Source organism: Tasmannia lanceolata, unplaced genomic scaffold (genome assembly GCF_043159265.1).
Source record: "Tasmannia lanceolata isolate RefF3 unplaced genomic scaffold, GAP_Taslan_0.1 ptg000007l, whole genome shotgun sequence".
NCBI classification, from domain to species: domain Eukaryota; kingdom Viridiplantae; phylum Streptophyta; class Magnoliopsida; order Canellales; family Winteraceae; genus Tasmannia; species Tasmannia lanceolata.
This window is the reverse complement of record NW_027518684.1, coordinates 17,392,175-17,414,681: the sequence shown is the minus strand read 5'-3', so window position 1 is coordinate 17,414,681 and position 22,507 is coordinate 17,392,175. Positions and strand designations below refer to the sequence as shown.

Genomic DNA, 22,507 nt, shown 5'->3' with positions numbered 1-22,507 from the left:
CAACACTTGATTGTAATCAAACTGAAGTATGATTCCAAATATGGTTCTCTCTAAATTAGGTTTGCATATGCATGATTTTCACTGGCATTCTATTTAATTATGTCCAAATATAGCTATGGTTGTCATCATTTAGGATCAGCTGCAGTTGATCCCCTTTGTAGATATGAAAATCCGAACAATACATAGCTGTTTTTCTTATGTAAACGGATCACACGTGCATTTTTACGAGTTACTCTAGAAGCTTAAGCTGTTGGAGAAGGCGTTATTTAATCTTTTATACTTTAACAATATTCATCAATTTAATCGGGTTCTCTCACGTCTCCAATATACAACGAGAAGGGAAACCAATATGATACAATGGATATAGTATTGGGACAAGAATTTGTACCATTCAAAGAAAAAAAATTGGGATAAGGGTTTGTGTAGGGCAGGGGATATAACCGCAAATACTAGTTAAAGAAGAGTTAAAAGAAGTGTATAAAAAAAGAATTAATAATAAAAGAGGTAAACACAATATTCAATAATAAAATAGAATGTCACACTTGACATGTCCACACGCCCACATTGAGTCTAACACTTCTAGCAGTACTTTTAAAAGTGTCCAAAGGAGTGTCGACACACTTGTCGTGACAGACACAATAGGATATGTTTTTTTTTTTTTTTTGATAGGTAAGCTGGGGTTACGCAGATCTCTACCAGATAATTAGATAAAAGAGAAGAATACATGAAGCTCAAAGCAACCCCTCAAACATGAAGGGGGAACAACAACAAGAAAAGAAAACAGCTGCAAAACTGAAAAAGAAAAGGCGATCAAACGCCAGCCAAACAAACCGCAGGAGCGAAAATAAAGAACTTCCAAATCCAAAAAATACCCACCATTCCTACCTCCAATGATATCCAATTTTCAGCGGCCGCTTGGATAAGAAAGGAAGAATGCAGGAGGGGGAAGGACGGAGGAGAAGGGGAAGAGATTTCCCTTTCTTGTCTTTCTTGTTTTGGACCGTTTGCCATTGATCTTCCTCATTTAGATTGCCCAAATTATCCAAAGCCGCAACATTATCTCAACAGGATACGTTTGTCAGCAATAAATTCAAAGTGTCGACTAAATCATAAGTGTTTTATGAAAACGTCATTGACCTTTTTTTTAAAAATGGAAAAACGTCATTGACCTTCTCGGAAGAAATGACAAAATTTCTTTAAAATTTTGTGCTCCCACTTTTATCTTTAATGGAAGATTCTTCAAAGTATCCCATTCCCTAATTGGCGATTCACAGATTGCTATTATAAAAAAAAGAGCTCAGTTTTTTATGGTTTTGTTTGATTTGCATTGCTCTAGTGGGAATACCTGCCACAATTCTGGGATAAGTATTTGACTAATGCCCTGGCAAGCCATTTTGGTTAGCCTGCTGTTTTTTTTTCTTGGTTAGAATACTGATTACCTCAGCTAACCAGGCACTGGTGCTTTAAGATATCGTATCAAAGTCGTACGCGGTCCAAATTGAATATTCCTTTTCTTTTCACTTCCTACTCAATTTCATTGCTTGCATTCACAAACCTTTGGGTTATACACCTTCCAGGAATCTCTGATTCATTGAAGTCTCATAATGTCCAGCAAAATTAAGTGATAAAATTACATTTACGATGATGATAGCTTTTGTTTGGATTAGGTGTGTAAAACCTTTGTAAATCTGTGTCTCTGGAGATCGGTTCCTATAGTAATCTTAGACTGATTTATTGTGTAAAGCCTTTCCCACTTGTGCTTCAAATTAGGTATCTTTCAACAAGTGAGCATGATGCTTACTTTTCACGATGGCTTAAGGGAAGCTTCCAATAGACAAATAGATGTCAGAACAATTAAGCCTATGAGTGCAACCTGGGTCTTTCTATTTACCTCATGGACCTACATCTTTTGTGCAATATTTAGTGTGAAGTACTTTCTAGCATATCAAACAACAACTCATAAATAAATGCATCTACTTTTGAGCTTTTATAGTTGACATGTGTAGTTTGTACATGAATGGTCATGACAGTTTTTGTAGCACTTATTGTAGTTTATCCATAGTTTTCAATTTCCACCAAAACTAACACATAGTTGCCAACCCATGACTCAATTTCTTAATTTTATGACTCGTGACGACCCGACTCAACTTGTGACTCGTAAGAGTTTTTGACAAGAACAGAAATTTAGTTGAAAAAAATATAATTATATATCAAAAGATGAGGCATGTAAAAAATATAACCCAACAGCACATCGATAAAGCACTAGGCCAAAAATATAAGTTACTATATGGTTGTAACTTGCATGCACAAAAACAAATAAGTTCTAAGTTCCAACTTCCAAGTTTTTAACCATCAAAACAAGAAAGCCCAGGCCCAACTACTCAATTCGACTTGTAAGAGTCTTATTTTTTGAGTCGACTCCCAGTGACTCATTCGTGTCACTAGACTACTCGGAAGTCTTCATCAGAGGCGAGTCACCCATGCGACTTGCCTTGAAAGCCCAGCGACCCGACTCAAGAGTTGACACTTACAATTCATAAGAGTTTCGCAACTATTCTAACACAAAACGACCAAAATTTTTCTGTTTCCATCCCCACCAAAACTTCTACTGAAATCGAAACGCAGAGTGAAACCAATTAATGCAGGTATTCGATGTTTCTTTTCACTAGGTGTTCAATGATATTAAACCAATATGGGTTTTTTTTTTGCCTATATGATTGTTTTTTGCTACTGATATTTGCACTTCCATGTTTTTATAATGAAACAAACTCTCCTTATCTTTTACTTTTCAATTAGTTGTCGAGAGCTTTTTGGGAATTGTAAGCTTTTGATTGCTGGTTAAATAATAAAAGACAGTGAATTTTTCTCATTATCAAAACATAGTTGTGGGAATATTAGTAGCCTTGTTTTTTAGTGATTATTTGTGCTTATTTTAGCACTTCATGAATTTCATCTTAAATGTCCATCATTTGCATATGTTATCATACGTTTCCATAATTTTACAGGATTTTCACCAAAAATTACACTGAAAAGCGACCTCTTTCCATTTCAATCATGACCAAAATGCATACTGAAACTCAAACCTGAAACCTTGAGTCTATCTTTTGAGTCTTTCCTATTCTATGTTAACCTGTCAGACATTTTTTTGGCTAGTGACATTGTATGATGAACATCCATAATGCTTAACCCTCTATTATTCTAATATATTCCACTCCTTTTGCATTCCCAGTATCAACATCTTTCAATTGTTTTGAAGGTACGGTGCAATTATAATGGATGACCAGAGTGATAATGGAAGCCTGGGATACACTGTCCTTCACAATAGTACTTGTCAGCACGCAGCTCCAACCTATATTAATGTGATGAACAATGCTATTCTGAGGCTTGCAACTGGTAACGATGATATGATAATTCATACTCGTAATCACCCATTGCCAATGACAAGAACCCAACACTCACAACATCATGTATGTTACTTTCTTCTCCTTATGATGGACATTTTCCTTTCATTTAGATCATTTGCTTCAGAGAATGGGTCAAACTGTTCTGCATTTGTTTGACCACTGTAACAAGTTATCGCTACTTATCAAGATATTAAAGGGTGGTCATTTCTCTTAAATTTGTTGGTTATATTTTGGCAAAACTAAGAATAGTAAAAAAAATTAAAATAAAACCATTATTATTTGTTACATAACTGAAGATAAAACCTATATTATTTTGTTATTTAGATTGCTTTATGATGAAAAGTACCCATGCCTTTCCTTTTATAAATTACTTAAAAAGTGTTAGCAGATCATCACATTTCAAAAAAAATTACAGAATTATTTAACACCCATCGCCATGGCTATAAATTACTTATCTCCTTGTTCATTTAGTATTCTTTTAAAAAATGTAAGCCTCCATCCATGTTCATATTTTACTTATTGTGAACTGTTTTGTAGGATTTGGATGCTTTCTCTGCTGCAATAATTGTTAGTATTTCATTCTCCTTCATCCCTGCATCATTTGCCGTCGCAATTGTTAAGGTAGGTTTTCTTTTCTTTATTCTCAAACTTTCATATGTAAGCCATGTTTTCGTGATGTTTCTTAGTACATTGAAAAGATTTTGTTCGGTTACTAGCATGGATTTTACATTTCTCAGGATCCCCATAGTTTTCATTCTACTGTTGAAATCTAATAATACACATGCTGGCATTTTTTTTTTAATATTGCAACTAAAGATTAAGACTTATGTAGTTTTATTATTTTTTTCCTGTTAAGAAATCAGTAGGATAATGCCTACTAACTAGGAAAAGTTCTCGTGAAACCTTATTTCAAGTGAAGTGTAACAAAACCGAAGTACTGCCACATGGTCATCGGAATACCATACATGGTGCTTGCACTGTACCAGGATAATAGCAAAAAGAAAAATGTTTTGATTTTGATATAGGTGCCTTCAATATCTCTAATGGACCTCTTAACTTGATGTCTCTACTTCAACATTTATTTCAATGTGTTATGGACTTTATGCTTATTCTATCCTTTGTTTTTTGGACTATCAAATGCTCTGCACCAATTGTTGCGGAAAATTATCACCTCCAGAATTCATTTTTTTTATCTTACATAATATTTATGATTAAACATTCACAATCAATTAATTATGTGCAAATATGAAAATCAAATTTTGTTATTAATTTGTAGTGAGTTTATGGTGGCCAAAGGAAAATCATTAATCTCTTTTAGCTTTCTCGACCATGGTTTTATATTTCCACCAAAACCGACACGAAACGACTGATTTTTTATTTTTTTTGATCCACATTAAAACGATAACGAAACCAAAACCATATGTGTATTAGTGGTAGTATGTATTACATTATTGTATTTATATAAATTGCACATGAAATATGGTGTATGTAGTATGGATAGATATTTATATGAATTACATGTGAAATATGGTACATGTCACTAGGTGTTGGATGTTGTTAAACCATTATGGATGTTTTTCTTTCTAATTTCATGGTTTCTAAGTTTGTATTTGTGCTTATTCTAGCATTTCCTTAACTTTCATCTTATAATTCTATCATTTGCATATGCTTCCATACATTTTTGTGATTTATTTAGGATTTTCAATGAAATTTTCAACCAAAACCTACACGTTACTGTTTTCGTGTGGCAATAGAAACCGAAACCGAAATTTATAACTGTCAACTTAATCAAATAGTTACGTGGAAATGGGAAAATCAAAACCTGCTATTAATTTGCAGCGAGTTTACGGTTGCCAAAGAAAAAATCATTAATCTCTTTTAGCTCTCATAAGCAAAGTATGTTTCAGATAGTGTGGTAGATTATGCTCGTTATTTTCATTTATCTTTGATTACTCTGTCGTCATTCTCCGTAGAAAATCTATTTCTGAAAAGAAATTCAAGGTTGATTATTAGTTCTGTGAAACAACCAGTTACTCCAAAAGCTTTAGCTGTTGGAGAAGGCATTCTTTATTCTTTTATACTTTAACACTCCCCCTCACGTGTGGCCCCTCATTCTTTGGGTTGGCCTACACTTGGCACATGTGGCCCCTCTTTTGGTTGACTATTGCATGTGGATTTTTGACATCAAGGAGGTTTGAACTCAGGACCTTTGCTCTGATACCATGTGAAACAACCAGTTACTCCAAAAGCTTAAGCTGTTGGAGAAGGCGTTCTTTATTCTTTTATACTTTAACAAGTTCAAATTAATCATGCATTCATGTTAGTTGATATATATTTAATGGACACGGAACTTTGTGTGTACCAGAGTCCATTTTTTATGCTTTGAGAGTTCAGGTTTTTTGAATATTCTAATTTTGAACTTTCCAGATCTGGGCTCTCTTAGTTCTTTGTATTAGGAAAACGATGACACACATTTAGGCTGAAATATTTGTTTTTACAATCCACAAAAAAAAAATGAAGTGGTTTACTCGAGACTAAACTACACAAAAACTCTAACCTTCTTGACATGGATCCATATAAAATGTTGCATAAAATAAATGCGAGTATTTTTTTTGTAGGCTTCTAAACGTGAATCATAATTAGAAACAAACTGCTTGACTATGAATTCCAGAGTCTATTTATTCAGATCGAATCAGCAACCTCTCAAAACTGCCAATATGAACTTCTCAAGGTTCAGATTCAAAATTCCATCAACATGTCTTTTTCCACCCTCATGGCAACTCTAAGCATCTTTGATCTTGCGGTTGATTTTATGAGTCTCTAACACCCTAATTATAATCTATTTCTAGATTCAAATTTATCAGCAAGTAATTTTCATAATGGGATCAACTTTTCACAAGCGTGTGTGGCTTTGTCAAAATCGACTGTGCTGAGTTGTTTGAATTCTACTAGGGAAGAATGATCTCTTGCTGGGAAGTACATGGGTAGGTGGAGGTACTTTTTATTTTATCATGGATATCTGTAAATATGAGTCCGCAAACTGATTCCCACATATCGAATTGCTGATAATCATAAATAATTTTCCAAACTTAACAACTAGGAGCATTACTACTTCCCTTTTTCTTTTGTACAGCTATTCATTGATAAAAGCGAAGGATATTTAGAAGCCTCCAGAAAAACAGTTAAAAGAAAAAGAAACCTAATTTAGGCTAAAACTACAAAATTGGCATTGATGCCAAATCCTTCAAGTCTCCACATGCACATTTTTATATTCCCCCCTTTTCTAACAATAGGAATCAAGGTGATGGATGAAGTAAGATTTAAAAGCCTTAGCGGACTGGTGGTAGCAGTAAAATCACTTCGGCCCTATTCATTTCAGATTGTGGCAACCGATTAAAGAGGGCCTCCATAAACTTCATTATGTCAGCCTGAGTGTTGTTTACCCAAATTTCATAAAAAAGTTAAAAGGAAAAACTATCAGTGCCATCCACTTCATCTTTATGCAAGGCTGAGCTCTTCTAACGTTGTCCTTGGATAAATGGGGCTTGAGGGTATCTCTATCCTCCATTAGATAACGAAAATCGTCATAAATTTATGAAGGGTTATTCCAGTCAGGCGAAAATATAGACGAGAAATGACTAATGTACCATCTTCTAACCTGTGTATGGCTTCCAAGACAACCGTCATAGGTTTATAGCATCTATATTTTTTTCATAGGTTAACTATAACCTTAGATTGTTTCTTTAATATCTTGTAGAAATCAAGTAGCAAAGATTTTAACTAATATAATCATCTTTCTCCGAAGAGCCCTACAAAAGAAAACAACAACATGGTACACCAAGACAATTCCCAAAGCTTTATCAATGTCAAAAAAATTACCCCAAAGCGGGTTTACATTGGTATTATAACCCCTTCACACTGACGCTCATTTCCTTAATCCTAATGAAAATAAAGGACTTAAATTGCCTACATAAACATTTTTAAATAGAGACGCGAACAGTGCATGAATAATGCGTGAATGTGCGTGAATAGTGAAGTGGTCCCTCTTTTATTTAAAAGTCACTTAATTTACTACTTCCTAATTACTTAAAGGAAATAAGAGATAATAGCCCCATCCCAACCTGTAACATAAAAGATATAAAAGACTTCTGTCGTATCAACTTACCTTAAAACAACTCGAACAAACTACAATGAAATAAGAGATTAGGCCGCAATTTCTTGAGACATGGGTTCCCTTTCCTTTCAGTAGTAGCCTTTGTTATTTCACTCCTCTTTCTCTCATGCCTTGCTTCTTCTCTTGGGTCTTCAATGCATACAAGAGGATATACTGCATCACATTCTTTTGTTAAGATAGTTATAGAACCTCTTACTCGAGATAAAGGAGCACAATCATCTTTTCTATCAAGGACATCAATTTTTTAGCCGAGCTTTTCTGATCATTGGGTCACTAACGGGCTGTTTGGATGCGTTGATTTTAGAATCTAGGTTTTAGTTTGAAAGCTGTGTAAAAGGGGCAAAAAACGATGAACATCCTTCTTCTCTCATCTTCCATCTCGGATTTTGAGTGAGAAATCCAGGTTTTAGAAATCTCTCCCCCATCCTAAGATTTCTAAAACCTTGAAACACGTCAATCTCCTCCTCTCTTGCTCGACGGAAGATGGGATAGAAATCAGAAAAAAACTGATGGTCTTCTTCTTCTTTCTTCTTCCATCCAAAATTTTGATGAAATCCAAGATTCTAAAATCCACATCTCCTAACGGCCCGTAAACTTTAGCTTTTTCTATTTATATAGTGCCAACCTAAGGGCTTTTAAGTGTACAAAATAGTCTGTCTGCCCATTGATCTGCTTTTAAACTTCTGAGTGTCGATTTCAACCAATATGTGTCGACTTATTCAAAAGGTGACCCTTTTGATTATGTCGTGACGCTTTGGTTAGGCCGACTACTCTACGACTACTATAGGCTACTTTGACTTCTAGCTTCTATAGTGGCCCTTCCGCTCAGCTGACAGCGAGTGAGCCTTCACCCTTACTTGGGGATTTCAATGATTCAGAATCCAACCCCCAGAGCCGAGGTAAGGCGATTCCAAATTCATATCCATTCTCGTTCCTCAATGTATCGGCTATTCACGGAACGTGAGAAGCAGAGGAATAATCATCTGCTTCCAGAAGAAATCAACGAATTTCTTGGGAATCCTACAAGATCAATTCGTTCTTTTCTCTCTGACAAGGGGTCATAACTTAATCTGGGTTCGAATCCTACTGAGAGGTCCACTAGAGATCAGAAATTGTTGAAGAAACAACAAGATGTTTCTTTTATCTGATCCAGGCGATCGGAAAATAAAGAAACGGTTGATATATTCAAGATAATTACGTATTTACAAAATACCGTCTCAATTCATCCTATTTCATTAGATCCAGGATGTGCTATGCTTCCGAAGGATGAACCGGATATGGACAGTTCCAATAAGATTTCATTCTTGAACAAAAATCCATTTTTTGATTTATTTCATCTATTCCATGACCGGAACAAAGGGGGATACACGTTACACCACGATTTTTAATCAGAAGAGAGATTTCAAGAAATAACGGATCTATTCACTCTATCAATAATCGAGCCGGATCTGGTGTATCATAAGGGATTTGCCTTTTCTACTGATTCCTACGGATTGGATCAAAAAAAAAATTCTTGAATGAGGTATTCAACTCCAGGGATGAATCGAAAAAGAAATATTTATTGGTTCTGCCTCCTGTTTTTATGAAGAGAATGAATCTTTTATCGAAGGATCGGAAAAAAATCGGTCCGGATCTCCTGCGAGAATGATTTGGAAGACCCAAAACCCAAAATAGTGGTATTTGCTAGCAACAACATAATGGACGCGGTCAATCAATATAGATTGATCCGAAATTTGATTCAAATCCAATATAGCACCTATGGGTACATAAGAACTGTAATGAATCGATTCTTTTTAATGAATAGATCCGATCGCAACTTTGAATATGGAATTCAAAGGGATCAAATAGGAAATGATACTCTGAATCATCTAACTATAATCAAATATATGATCAACCAACATTTATCGAATTTGAAAAAGAGTCAAAAGAAATGGTTCGATCCTCTTATTTCTCAAACCTAGAGATCCATGAATCGGGATCCTGATGCATATAGATAGAAATGGTTCAATGGGAGCAAGAACTTCCAGGAACATTTCGTTTCTGAACAGAAGCACCATTTTCAAGTAGTCTTTGATCGATTACATATTAATCAATTTTCGATTGATTGTTCTGAGGTTATCGACCAACAAGATTTGTCCAAGTCACTTCGTTTCTTTTTGTCCAAGTCACTTCTCTTTTTGTCTAAGTTGCTTCCTTTTTTTATGTGGAACAATAAAAAAAGGATATTCACGTCCTCGTGGATGATTCAATCATTTCAACAAAGGATTCCATAGGAATGGTTTGGATAAATAGGATTCATGGTATCCTCCCCAATCTTTCTGATTACCAAGAATTTGAAGATAAAATGGATGCATTTAATGAAGAATTAGTATCGCCAGACATTGATCATTCCTTGAACTCATCAGTGAAAAAAAAATGGGATGGGCCGTTCAGTGTATGCCCGTTCCGTCCCGCTCCACTCATATTCATATTGGGGTAAGTTAGTCACTTATAGAAACTTTATGCCCGTCTATTCTATTTTGTAAAGTGTGTGTTTTCTTCATCGAATAGCGCCCTACCTTACCAGGCAGTAGAGGAGCGTCACTCGACGAACCGAGAGCCATCTAGTCCTAGGGTTCTGACCTGCTGTGACCGTACCAGCGTTTTGCAGTTTGGTCATAAGATCTCTCCTGTCTCACAGCCGGGCACCCCACACCCAGTCCCATCGGAAGCAGAACTTTGTTGGATCTTATTAAAGAGGAGTCCAATCATCTTCTTGATGAATGCCTAAGAAATCTCCTTGGCTTCATCCACATATGCAGCCGGAAATGCAGAAGCCACCTCTTTGATAGCCCGCAGACAAAGGGGCTCGAACTGAGCATCCCCCCTTGTCGGAGAAGGCAACATGTCATTCCATTAATGAGATGAGTAAGTTAAAAAGTAAAAAAACGGTACGATCATCAACTTTAAAAACATTTGAAATATCTATCTTTAGAATGAACCTTATTATTCCGGACATGCGCGACAACACAGGTCACTAGGTGTTTGAACTTGTTAATTTGTTATAGATGGTTGGCTTGCTTTTGTGCTGATTTTTAGCTGCATTTGTGTTTATTCTAGTATTTTCCAGGTTAATTTTAAATTTTTATTGTTTCTATGAACTTCCATGATTTTTACAGGATTTCCTTAGATTTCCATAGACTTCTTTAAGTAATTCCATTTCTTTCGGGACCAAAGTCCATACCGAAACCAAAATTAGAAACCTTGACCCCTTAAGACCTATCATTAGAGTGACATCCACTTGGTATAACCAATGTTTTAAATTTCAGTTTCGGTCGCCACAGAAATGGAAACGTTTTGGTTTTAGTTGGAAATTTCGGTGGGAATCCTATAAAATCAGAGACATAGAAACATATGCAAATGATAGAATTTAAAGATAAAACTTCAAGAAATGCTAGAATAAGCACAAATACACACTTATAAACCATCTCATAAGCAAGACTCATTCATAATGGTTTAAAAACATCTAACACCTAGTGGCATTCACTGTAGCGTATGTCTGATTTTGGTGGAAAATATTAAACCCATGGTTTCACTGTGATTGCAAGGTAGATTTTGCATGGATAAGACGTTATCCTTGGTTGCGTTCTATTTTAGGATAGGTTGTTTGAATAAGTTCTATCCCATTTGATTTATATGCCTATAAAATACTATCTAAAAAAATTAGACTGACTGGAATTCCAGCTTTTGGTTGGAACTACACTTATCCTCTCGTTTTGAAGATAAAGTATTTCCCTAGGATAGATCTTATCGTGGATGGTTGTGCTGCAAACAATAGATAACTTGTGTTTTGGATTAAATATTATGCTATTATCAAATAGCCTCTTGAAGTCCTTGTGAGTTCACCAAACGTGCTCAAACTTGAAACAATGGGCTTCTTAAGTCAAACAATATAAGCAGAGTGGCTTGAAATCGAATGTAGAGGGATCCTACATATTGGGTGGAATGTTGGGTATAAGTTATAACTGTTATCAGCCAAGAAAGTAGTTAATGCGCAAATTTCTTGATGTGGAATGTTGGGTATAAGTTATAACTAATAAATAATTAGACTCCAGCTTAGGGATCTATGGTACTATGGATTCTAGATACCTCATACCTCTATCAAGAACCCCATAAGGGAAAATTAAAGCTTTGGTGCTATCTAGAAAAGTTTATAGTTTCTAATGAGACATGCTTCATTTTGGTTTTCATGGAGAACTATATCCCTTAATAGATTTGATTAGTTCTCCTACGAAGCTCTTTCTATTAGGATTGTACAAGCCTCTAATTTTGACATAAAGATTTGGAGGTTAAAGAGATTCAGTTGAGTCTCAGGAAAGGTGGGTGCCCTCTTAACTCTAGTGTGTTTGTCATGATTCACAATGGACAGCAACTTTGCTAGCTTTTTATACACTTTGAATCTTTTGGAATTTTCGAGTTAAACTAGAAGATATTTGTGATAGATTTCTCAATAAAACTGCTGAGCGAGTATACATGTTTTAGCTTAGAAGCCCACATTCATACCGGATATTTGTGCATGGATATTTTTTTTGTTTCGGACAAGTGCTTCATTAAAGCAAACCTAAAGGCAGCAAGGCCGTTAAAAAAGAGAAAGTACAACTCTGGCACTTCATACGATGCTACAACATCTCTACGATGAACTCCATAGTTCCCTAAACGTCTTGCCTTGCATTTTCCTTCTCCGAGAATGTGGGGTGTGAATTACCAAAATCAATCCCCTCAAAATTGGGCTATTTTTTTTATTTTTTTGAATTGTGTGGGCTATTCTGGCAACAATATTCAGAAAATTACTCTAGTGGTTTACAAAGTTATCTTCTTCCTACTTTTTTTGGGTGTGAGTATGTGATTATTAACCATAGGAATCTACCAATCACACTCACAATTCTTGACTATCCAATGACTTATGTTGATATGGGATACAAAGTATCCTAAAAAGACATTTCACTTTTGCTATTTAAAAAGGTATTAGTTTATGATGACATCACAATGACAGTTCTACCCTGTTGTCTTCTTATGTAAATAAGTGGTTTGGTGTCCTCATGTTCTGACTTGCTGAATTCATAGTTACAAAAAGCTTCCTTGTTTGGCTAGAAAATAAGTTCTTGCATCCCAAATTTAGAGGAAGCGTGCTTCTAGCAAACTTCCACTTAATGAAGATTTAAGAATAGGCTTCCTATTTTGGTGATTATTTTTTCCTAAATGAATGTTTTCTCCTCCTGTTACTGTCAACAGAGTGTATTTTAAAATGAAATGTATATAGTTTCAAATAATACTAATGTGATTTTTTTTTTCAAAAACATGACATTTAAATCAAAATGAATGAAACATCACGCTTGTAAAAATATAAATCCCCAAAAATTGTAACTCTAATAAGTCGTGAACTCCTGTTAACTTTCTTTGACCTGATTTCATTCAAAACGCTTCTCATCCGCTTCTAATGAGTATTATTACACACTTCATGTTCACTTCCCATGATGCTCCGTACACATTTCCTCTTTACTTTCTTTCTTGGTTCCTTGTGCTTTTCACTTCCTGACCCACATTGCTTCTTGCATTTGTTCCCACTCTAATAGTTATGGTATAGTAATCAAAATGAATAACTGACCGAGAAAATTGAGAAACACTGCAATAAGGTTTTTAAAGTATCATATTTAATGGCAGATATTTTTTGGAATTCTGAGAATTTGATGTTAAAACATGTATTTCAATTGGTAATCATTTGTACTCTTGACTTTACTTTTTATTTTGATATAATAACTGACTTGGCACGATGATGAGATTTAAATGGTAATTGGTAATCACTTTTACTCTTTAGTCTGAGTTAACTTTTTATTTTGATCTAACAACTGACTCGGCACGATGATGGGATTTAACTGGTAGAAATATGTCTTCTTCATTGATGCAGGAGCGGGAAGTCAAAGCAAAACACCAACAGCTGATTAGTGGGGTATCGTTTTCTCATTTCTGAATTTTAGTTGTAAAATATGTGTTGTCCTTCATATTCTGTCAGTTTTTTCGAGGCTAATGATTCACCTTTTACTTAGGTGTCGATACTGTCTTATTGGCTTTCCACATACATATGGGATTTTATCAGCTTCTTATTTCCTACATCGTTTGCAATAATTCTCTTTTATATCTTCGGTATGTATTAAAAGTGTACTCTTCCAGAAAATTCATGTTTGTCTCAGATCATTTTTCAAACTTTGATTTGTTTCTTAATGGTCGAAGATGTTTCTGTCATCGTCTATTTTTATGTGTCATTAGTGTTGTTTTGAATCCAATTTTTCCTGTTTTGCTTACATTTATAATAGAGTTCACAGAATTAGTTTTGGTTTTGTAGGTCTCGATCAGTTTATTGGAAGCGATTGTTTCTTGCCGACAATTGCCATGTTTTTGGAATATGGATTGGCAAGTGCAGCATCAACATATTGCCTGACTTTTTTCTTTTCTGACCACTCAATTGCACAGGTAAGGCTTCTTTCTCCGTCTTTCTTCGTACTTTGTCTCACCAACTTGTCAATGTTTTGTGAGTTTTTCAGTTGCCAATAATCTATTAATTGATGCAGAATGTGGTTCTCTTGGTACACTTTTTTACTGGACTTATTCTTATGGTCATGTCATTTATTATGGGGCTTATACAAGCGACTAAGAGTGCAAATTCTTTTCTTAAGGTGAGTTTTTACTTCATTCATCCATGAAATTCTGTCTGGAGTTTGATATAGTACTAATTGTGTTGGTTGTTTTACAATTCTTTAGCTGATATTTAGATGAGTCCTGATTATGATGATGTCTTTTAGGGAAGAATTCTTTAAATCCTTTCAGATCTGTTCAGGATCTGAAATTTTATGATCAGACCAGATATTTCTTGAAAATGTGAAGAAAATTCAGAAAAATGTGAAAAGATGAAAAGATTGATAGAAATAGCAATTATATTGAATCTGAAAACGAAATATAGCAAGAAAAGAAGCTAAGCTCAGCTGCAATCACAAACTGAGAATAAAGGCCTTACAAATCTGGTTTTCCTTCTCTATTTTCTATCAAAGTTCTTCTCTGATAAGATAACCAGGGAATTTTCCCGCTTCCATGCATTTTCTCCATCTTAAAGGATTACAAAACCAAAAAGCAGTAAAAATTAACAATTACAGTCCAAAACAGGATATGAAGAATATCATGCTGAAAATGAGCTGAGCTATGAAGCACGGGTACGGGTACGGGGTGCGGGTACGACACGACACGGGTACGTGGGTACGTGATTTGCCAAAAAAACCGGGTGCGGGTACGTTCGTGTACGCCGAATATAATAATATATTTTAATATTTTATTATATATTTATAAAAATTAAAAAAAAACTGTAGAGCAATTAAATAACAATAACATCACCAAAATGGAAAATTCTAATATTACCCTTCATTCCATAAGTGATTAAGTTCCATATTTCATAACATGAGGCATCAATACATCATTCATTAGAAAAAAAGTCTGTCACCAGTGTGTTGACAAGTGCCTGACAAGATGAATAATTTTTAGAGAATAAATTATGAGATTTTTTTTACCGGACTTTTGGGATTTAATAATGTTTGGACAAAATAGATTTTATGAATTTTTAAAATTTGAAAAATACCCCACCGTTTGGAAGTTAAGAAAGTTAAAATTTTGACCCGACCCTTTTTCTTTGAATTTTGTACTAGAACTGAAGAGTTGACTTTTTTTCCTTTTAGATTTGGGTGTTGAAACTATTTTTAATAAATCCAAAAGGGGGGTATTCCGTTATTTACATGTAAATCTTAAGTAAATGGACATTTACTTAAATGGTTTACATGTAAATACCGAGTACAGGAAACTAAAGAGAAGCAGCAGGAAGAAGCAGGACGTGTCGGGTACGCGTGGTGCGCACCCAACACGCACCCGACACGCAAAACAAGTTGTTTTTTTTACAAAAAACTGGGGTACGTACCCCGGACGTACCCGGAGCGTACCCGGACGTACCCGCACCCCATACGTGTCGGGTGCGGGTGCGGGAGCCCCGGGAGAGTACCCGTGCTTCCTAGGAGCTGAGAATTGATGAAAACAACAAGAAAAATGATTAAGAAATAAGAAAAAAAGATAATAGATCGAAACTGAGATGAATGGAAAGAAACTAGATTTTTATTGAATTTTTTTATAGAGAAACAACAAGAACTACTTAGCTAAAAGCAATGAATTCATGCCAAGAAGGAAGAAGAGATGAAAGTCCTTCAATGTGCCAGAATTCTTCTCTAACATCACACTTACAACCTTCAACTTCTCCCTCCCCAAGCTAGGGTTACAAATCCTTTTCAAAATTTAGCCAAAAATCATCAAAGCCCCCTCAAAATTCAAAAGACCCCTGTTGGGAAAGTGTCTTGGTGAGAAACCAAAAGAGGCAACTACTTTTAGGTTGTATGGAAAAACTTAGGTATACATAAAACATGTAAGAGGTTTTTTTTCTCTTTGGGTTGAGAGAGAGAGAGAGGAGAAGAAGAGGAAATTTTTTTTTTTTTTCTTGGGGTTTTCTCTTGGGGTTTTTCTGTTGGGTTTTTCTCGGGTTACACTCGGCGTACGATCTTGGTTGAGAAGCAAGGTTGTGGGTTTGTGGGTTTTGTGTTTGATCCATTGTAATCCTCCTTGTAGATTGTTTCTCTCGTAGTGGAAGATTGTGTCTCTCGCTCGCGGATGTAGGCATCCTGTCACACCATGTAAAATCCTGGTGTTCATCCTGTGGGTTGTCTTTATTTTTACTTTTCCGTTTATTTGTGCACGATCAGATCAGATTTGCCCTGTGGATTTTCTCAACACCTCCCATATCTAGTGGGTGTCCAGCTCTATTCCCTCCCAATTACAAAAGCTCTCACTACAAGGCCCCTCAAATACTCACTAATTACAAGTATACCCTACATACAAATACAACCTAGTAAAAGAAGAAACTAGAACTAATACCACTTAAGGCTAATTACATTTGTGTCCCTACACTACGCCTACTAGAGTTGGTCCTTGTCATCCTCCGGTCCCCCCTTAGAAAAGAGCTTGACCCCAAGCTTGGCTCCATCCTGATAGAAGCCATGCATCACTCTCCAGATTTGTCTCTCAACCTACTTTGGGATCCTTGTTATCTGTTTTCTCTTTCTTCAGATAAGTATCTAGGGGTATTACGTGTCTTCGAATATAAGGATGGATACTCTTTTCAGGAGTAATGGTTGAGATTTGATCGTTCTAGATATGGCAGTTGTTTTTGGTAAGTTAAATATTGACTAATTGGGAGTGAAGAGGTGTTCAGAAAGGATGCCATATAGGAGGTATATGTAGTGATATAGAGATAGGGATAGAAAAAATGTTCAAATAGGAGAAATGGAGTATAGGGAATACAACGGGATGATAATGACTAGGAAGATGAAAGGGAAAGATATAGTAACGGATTGGAAGGAAAACATGTGGCTTGCGATAATAAAAGGGTGGATTTTAGTTTCTATGATGGGTGAAGGGTTCAGACTTTAGATGGGGTTTTGAGTACAAAGATAGGGAAGCGAAATTTTTAGAGAGGTAATATACAAAGTTATAGGGTTGGATGAGAACATTTGCAAAGAGGTGAAAGAGATTGTGGAAATCCCTGAAGAGATGAAGATAGGGTTTTGGGTTTGTGAAGGGGTTATGAAGATGGAAAGTGATGGTTTGGGATGCAGAAGAGAGGAAAGAGGAGATTTGAAAGGCCGAGGGAAGGGGTTAGGGTTTTCTAATGGGAGAAGGGAGAGGCTAGGTCCTCAAATTTAGATAAGCTATTTAATATTTTTTCCAACCTACCATAGAAACCAAATTCAGCCTTTGCATATTTGTTGCACTGTTATGCAATCATTTGACGAGTATCTAATTTGCTTATAGAATCTTATGCTTAACTTGGTTTTGTAATTCCAACATTACTTGAAGTCCTTAAATACAGTACATTATTGAAGCATTTAGCTAGAGATTTACATAATTTATATTCAGCTGTAATTATTCCTTGTTTACATTTTCTACTTCTGTTCTTTTTTGAACTGGTAAACATCTCTACTTATTTGTTTTCTTCAAAAAGTTGGTTGCTCACTTAATAGTAAAGTGTACACTACAAAACCCTTTTTCCTGACATATTTTAATATTTTATCCAGAATATTTTTAGATTATCACCAGGATTTTGCTTTGCGGATGGACTTGCATCACTAGCTCTTCGACGACAAGGTGTGAAACATGCATTTGGCAATGGAACTCTTGACTGGAATGTAACTGGTGGCTCTATCTGTTACTTAGGAGTTGAGGTGCTGTTCTGGTCTCATGCCTCTGCATTTATGTTCTCATGTTCCCTTTTGTATATTATACTTTGGGTACATGCCATAACATCATGTATACATCTTTCATGATCCTTGGGAATTTACAAGCGCATTTTCTGTTAGGAATAATTTTTCTTATTTAGATGCTTTCCTTATTTATGTTATTGCTATCTTATATTAGGTTTCCTTATTTTCTTTTTCATATTCTGCTAATATATGTTTCCTTATTTTGCTTTCCCTAATTTCTATATAATGTAGATGCCGTATGGCTTTTGGGCAATGAATAATCAAATATTAGTGCAGTTTGCATATTGGAGGTCGAGTTTCCTCGAATTAACTCATTGGAGGCCTGAGTTTCCTCAAATTAACTCATTCTATCCATTTTTTCTATCATCTTCTTCCCTATTTTCTTTTCTGATAGAATGGTGTTCTATCATTTTCATAAAAAAGGAAATCATGCCATCTAACATAAAGGTTTGGATTTCATTGGCTCTATATCGTGAACCCAATTATTGGCCTTTATTTTTATTTTACCCTTTTCTTTTTTATTTTCTCTTTGTTTCTTCCAGTTGGATTTTCCCATCTTTAATTCATTAACCTATTCAAATGAAAAACAGTGTTCTTTAGCCGCTAAGATTGATCTTTAGAAAGAGGTTTGGTGGTGATGTTATCTAATTGCTTTTTTGCCCGAACAAAATCACTGCATATTTCTACTTAAACTTTATACTGTACAAATTGGTAGTCAGTTTGTGATGTCTGGCGATAATAATCAACAGCCCAGCAAACCATAGGCAAGTGTATCCTGCTATAATAATTAATAACCAAATTAAAAAGTGTCCCACAATAATAACCTACAGCCCGGGAACCAAAAGCGAGTGTGTCTGGCAGCCACAGAAAAAGTTATATCACAGCCACAGGTTAAATAAATAGCAAGGCCATTCTCCAATTCAACCATAGAAATGGATAAATCTGAACTGTTATCACCTCCAGAAGTTTATTACCTACATCATTCTCCACAACAACAATTATCTCCATCTATTGTGCAACAAATAATAGAACAAGAGAGAAAATACATAGCTAGTACCAAACTCGATCCATCATGACAATAACATCTTATGGAATTCATAAAAAATAAGATAAGAAACTGCCCTGAAGTCCATATATAAGCCTATGGTACTCCCACTGCTTCCCAAAGGTGATTAGCTACACTATTTGATGCATGGAATGTAGGGCGGCAACACCAAAATGGAGATCGACACAAGAAGCGACTAAAATAATCTCGTGGGGCTTGAAAACCCATGCCACGGTTTGGAGGAAAGCTCCAATATAACGAGTGAAAGGAGCGAAGCTCCTTCACCCACGTGAAGAGCCAATGCTCTCTTCACAAGAGATGTCCAAAAATAAATTTATTCAATCTATTTTTCTTTCCTCATGCCATTACATAATATAGAGAGTTAAAATCTAAGAATAGCAACCCTAAATACTTGCGTACCAATTATTCTCCATCTTCTATATAAAGCAACAAAAATAAAAGGAAGAAATATCTCTAAGATAATCCTAAAATATTAATCCCGTATTAGACCCTTACCATATCCTAAAACTGCCTATAACTTACTCAAATCAAGTCCAAATAGCGTAATCTTGGTCTCTTTGGATAGGTAATCGAAAAACCTTCCTAAAAATACCAAAATAAAGCTAAATAGACAAGTTTTGATGCTCTAAAAAAATACTAAAAATAAAATGACGAAAATAGAAAATAAAAAAATAAAAGATTTGATCCACACCGCACGTTCTGCATCACTATTTGTCTAAAACTCCACAAAGAAGACAATATTCCGAAAGTTATGATCTTCTTCTACTCCAAGGTACTTATTCTTGAAACCCACTGAACCCCCAAACATCAAAACGAAATCATAATGAGGCCCATCACGATCCCAAGTTGGGCAAGGAAATTGTTATCACTTGTTACCCCTCATATCACTTAGGAAATGAAGAGTGAGCCATCCTATTATTTTTCATCTCTAACAGCCTGCTCTTTTATTTATATGATTCCTAGCAAGTGTGGACTTGATTTGGCATGATATCAGGACTTGAAAACATTTGGGGTTCCTAGTAGGATTACACAAACCTCTGTTCCAAAGCTTTGTTCGTTTCACTTTCACTATTTAAAGGAAGTAAATACCATTATGTTCATATCTTGAAGAGCTCAAACTTTTACTACTTGACGTTATTAATACAAAAGCAATGGTCTGTCTACTTATATGCTCTTATGGGTATCTTTATGTGGGAATTAATGTATGTGATTTCATATAGAGAATGTGCTAACCCTGCTCCTACCACAATTTTTTTTATGACAGTGTATCGTTTACTTCCTTTTTACGATTGGACTTGAACTCGTACCTCCCCAGAAACTCAACTTAGTAACTATCAAGGAGTGGTGGGGGAGTTTCAGAATGTTTCACCGTGGCAGTTCTGACAATTTCTTGGAGCCTCTTTTGAAATCATTCTCTGAAACTTCTTCTTTTGATGTTGAGGATATGGATGTGCGGGCAGAACGGCAGAGGGTAGATTCAGGTTCCGCTGATAGGGCCATAATTTACTTGCGTAATCTCCGCAAGGTACTCATTCAATGGTTTGTTTAGATTTAGCTTATAATCGAAGTGCAAGTTTTTTCATTTGAATATAATGTCATTCCAGATCTTATATGTGATCTTTCAGGGTTTTTTTTTTCTTTTTGGCAAAATCAGGTGTATTCTGGAGGAATGAATCATGCTGCAAAAGTTGCAGTTCATTCCTTAACGTTTTCTGTTCAAGAAGGAGAATGTTTTGGTTTTCTAGGACCAAATGGAGCAGGGAAGACTACGACTTTGTCGATGTTATCTGGTATACAAATGTTTCTTTGTATTAATAATTCTGCCTTTTATCTTTGGGACACGTTGGATAATATTTTTCATGCCATTGATTCTTAAATGATGCATGCACATATTCTCCAGGTCGAAATGCTAGCGGGCCCACTTATTCAATGATCCATACCATTTGTGGCTGTTAATACTGACTTTTGATTATTTGTTTTTGTGCTGTCCATTTAACAGAAACAATTTGAAGGTTAGAATTGTCCGATGGGAGTGGGTTTTCATGCATGGACCATCCATAGTAAGCCCTAACAGAAGCGGTTTGGATCATTGTACAAATGGGCTCATCTATAGCAAACCCTAACAATTTACTTTCTGGTTGTATGCATGCATGTATCTGCGTGTATATGTGATATATCTACATAAAATATTTATGAATGCACTTATGTACATTTATAAATATGTAGGTATGTGCATACATATATGTATGTGTATAAATCTCTCTCTTTTATATGTATACTTGTATCTATAGAGAGAGAGAGAGAGAGAGAGAGAGAGAGAGAGAGAGAGAGAGAGAGAGATTTGTATGGAGACTATTGAATGCATATTACTCCATTTCTTTTGTATGCAGTTCTGCTAATTATTGTGAGAATGTGTACGGTGTACAACTGTATTTTGAAGAACATAGAACTTTTGGAATATTTTGAAGGCATGTTATTATATAAACATGTATAACATCAGTCTAGTTATAGTGTAGCTCTTCTTTTTACATTTATTGGGAATTGAATTCCACACAGAGTCTCTTCACCAAATAACAAGAGTGGAGGAACACTTACAGTTGCTTGAAAAAAATCCAGAAAATGGCCACAATGTCAGTGAGAGTATTTTCGAAAATCAAAGTCAGTGAAGAGTTCTGTAACCTTTTCTTTAAGTGTTCTTTGTTGAGGATTCGATTCCTTCAGTTTCTCAATGGGAATACTCTCAAATCAAAAACTTGTGACTTCCATAATAAAAAACAAAATCATCACCATGAAGATAATCGGGATTTGGCTAAATTTCTAATTCCTTAAACTCCTAATCCTCTCCATATGCAATGGAGGGTTTCATAAAGTATTGAAATAATATCCTTCAAGATGAGTTCTCATCCAACGCTGAGCTGTTTATTCAGAATTGTGAGAAGGAAAATAGGTGGAGAAACTGTAGGCCTCAAAACTTATTTTAGTATCTCTTGCTTCTTTTATACACAGAAGTTCTCTAATTCGTAGATTATAGTGATATGATTCATTTTTAATGATATTTTTAACATTGTTATACAGGAGAAGAATGTCCTTCTGATGGAACCGCGTATATTTTTGGCAATGATATATGCTCACGCCCCAAGGCTGCTCGTCGGCATGTAATTTTTGAAATGTTTGCACAAGTTTTTCACTGTAAAGGTTGTGTGCTTTTTGTCCATAATATACTGTTATCACCAATATAATCATTTTAATTTGCCTGTTCCCCCATACAGATTGGTTATTGCCCACAGTTTGATGCTTTGCTTGACCTTCTGACTGTCAAAGAGCATCTTGAACTTTATGCAAGAATCAAAGGAGTCCCTGAAATAAGGATGAAAGATGTAGGAAGCACCTTAGCATCTTGCTTTGTTATTTGTTATATTTGAAATGCTTACTTTTGTCAGTATTTCATTTGTATCTTGCACTTGGCTTTCATGTGATGCTTATA

The 22,507-nt window shown here is 35.4% G+C and overlaps 1 protein-coding gene across 4 annotated transcripts in view; it reads left to right on the top strand.

Annotated features, from left to right (window-relative positions):
• The window catches only part of ABCA1 (ATP-binding cassette A1), an 82,058-nt gene that overhangs the window by 48,482 nt on the left and 11,069 nt on the right, over positions 1-22,507 (top strand). For 2 of the 4 annotated variants that reach the window (XM_077385574.1, XM_077385575.1), the window contains 11 exons: positions 3,257-3,467; positions 3,942-4,025; positions 13,523-13,564; positions 13,662-13,758; positions 13,958-14,085; positions 14,184-14,288; positions 17,772-17,918; positions 20,288-20,548; positions 20,678-20,813; positions 22,099-22,178; positions 22,293-22,400. In XM_077385574.1, coding sequence (XP_077241689.1) covers positions 3,257-3,467; positions 3,942-4,025; positions 13,523-13,564; positions 13,662-13,758; positions 13,958-14,085; positions 14,184-14,288; positions 17,772-17,918; positions 20,288-20,548; positions 20,678-20,813; positions 22,099-22,178; positions 22,293-22,400 — 1,399 coding nt within the window. Of the gene's footprint in view, positions 1-3,256; positions 3,468-3,941; positions 4,026-13,522; positions 13,565-13,661; positions 13,759-13,957; positions 14,086-14,183; positions 14,289-17,771; positions 17,919-20,287; positions 20,549-20,677; positions 20,814-21,022; positions 21,084-22,098; positions 22,219-22,292; positions 22,401-22,507 lie in introns of those variants that run through there. The other 2 variants (XR_013252118.1, XR_013252119.1) reach the window with 2 other exon arrangements.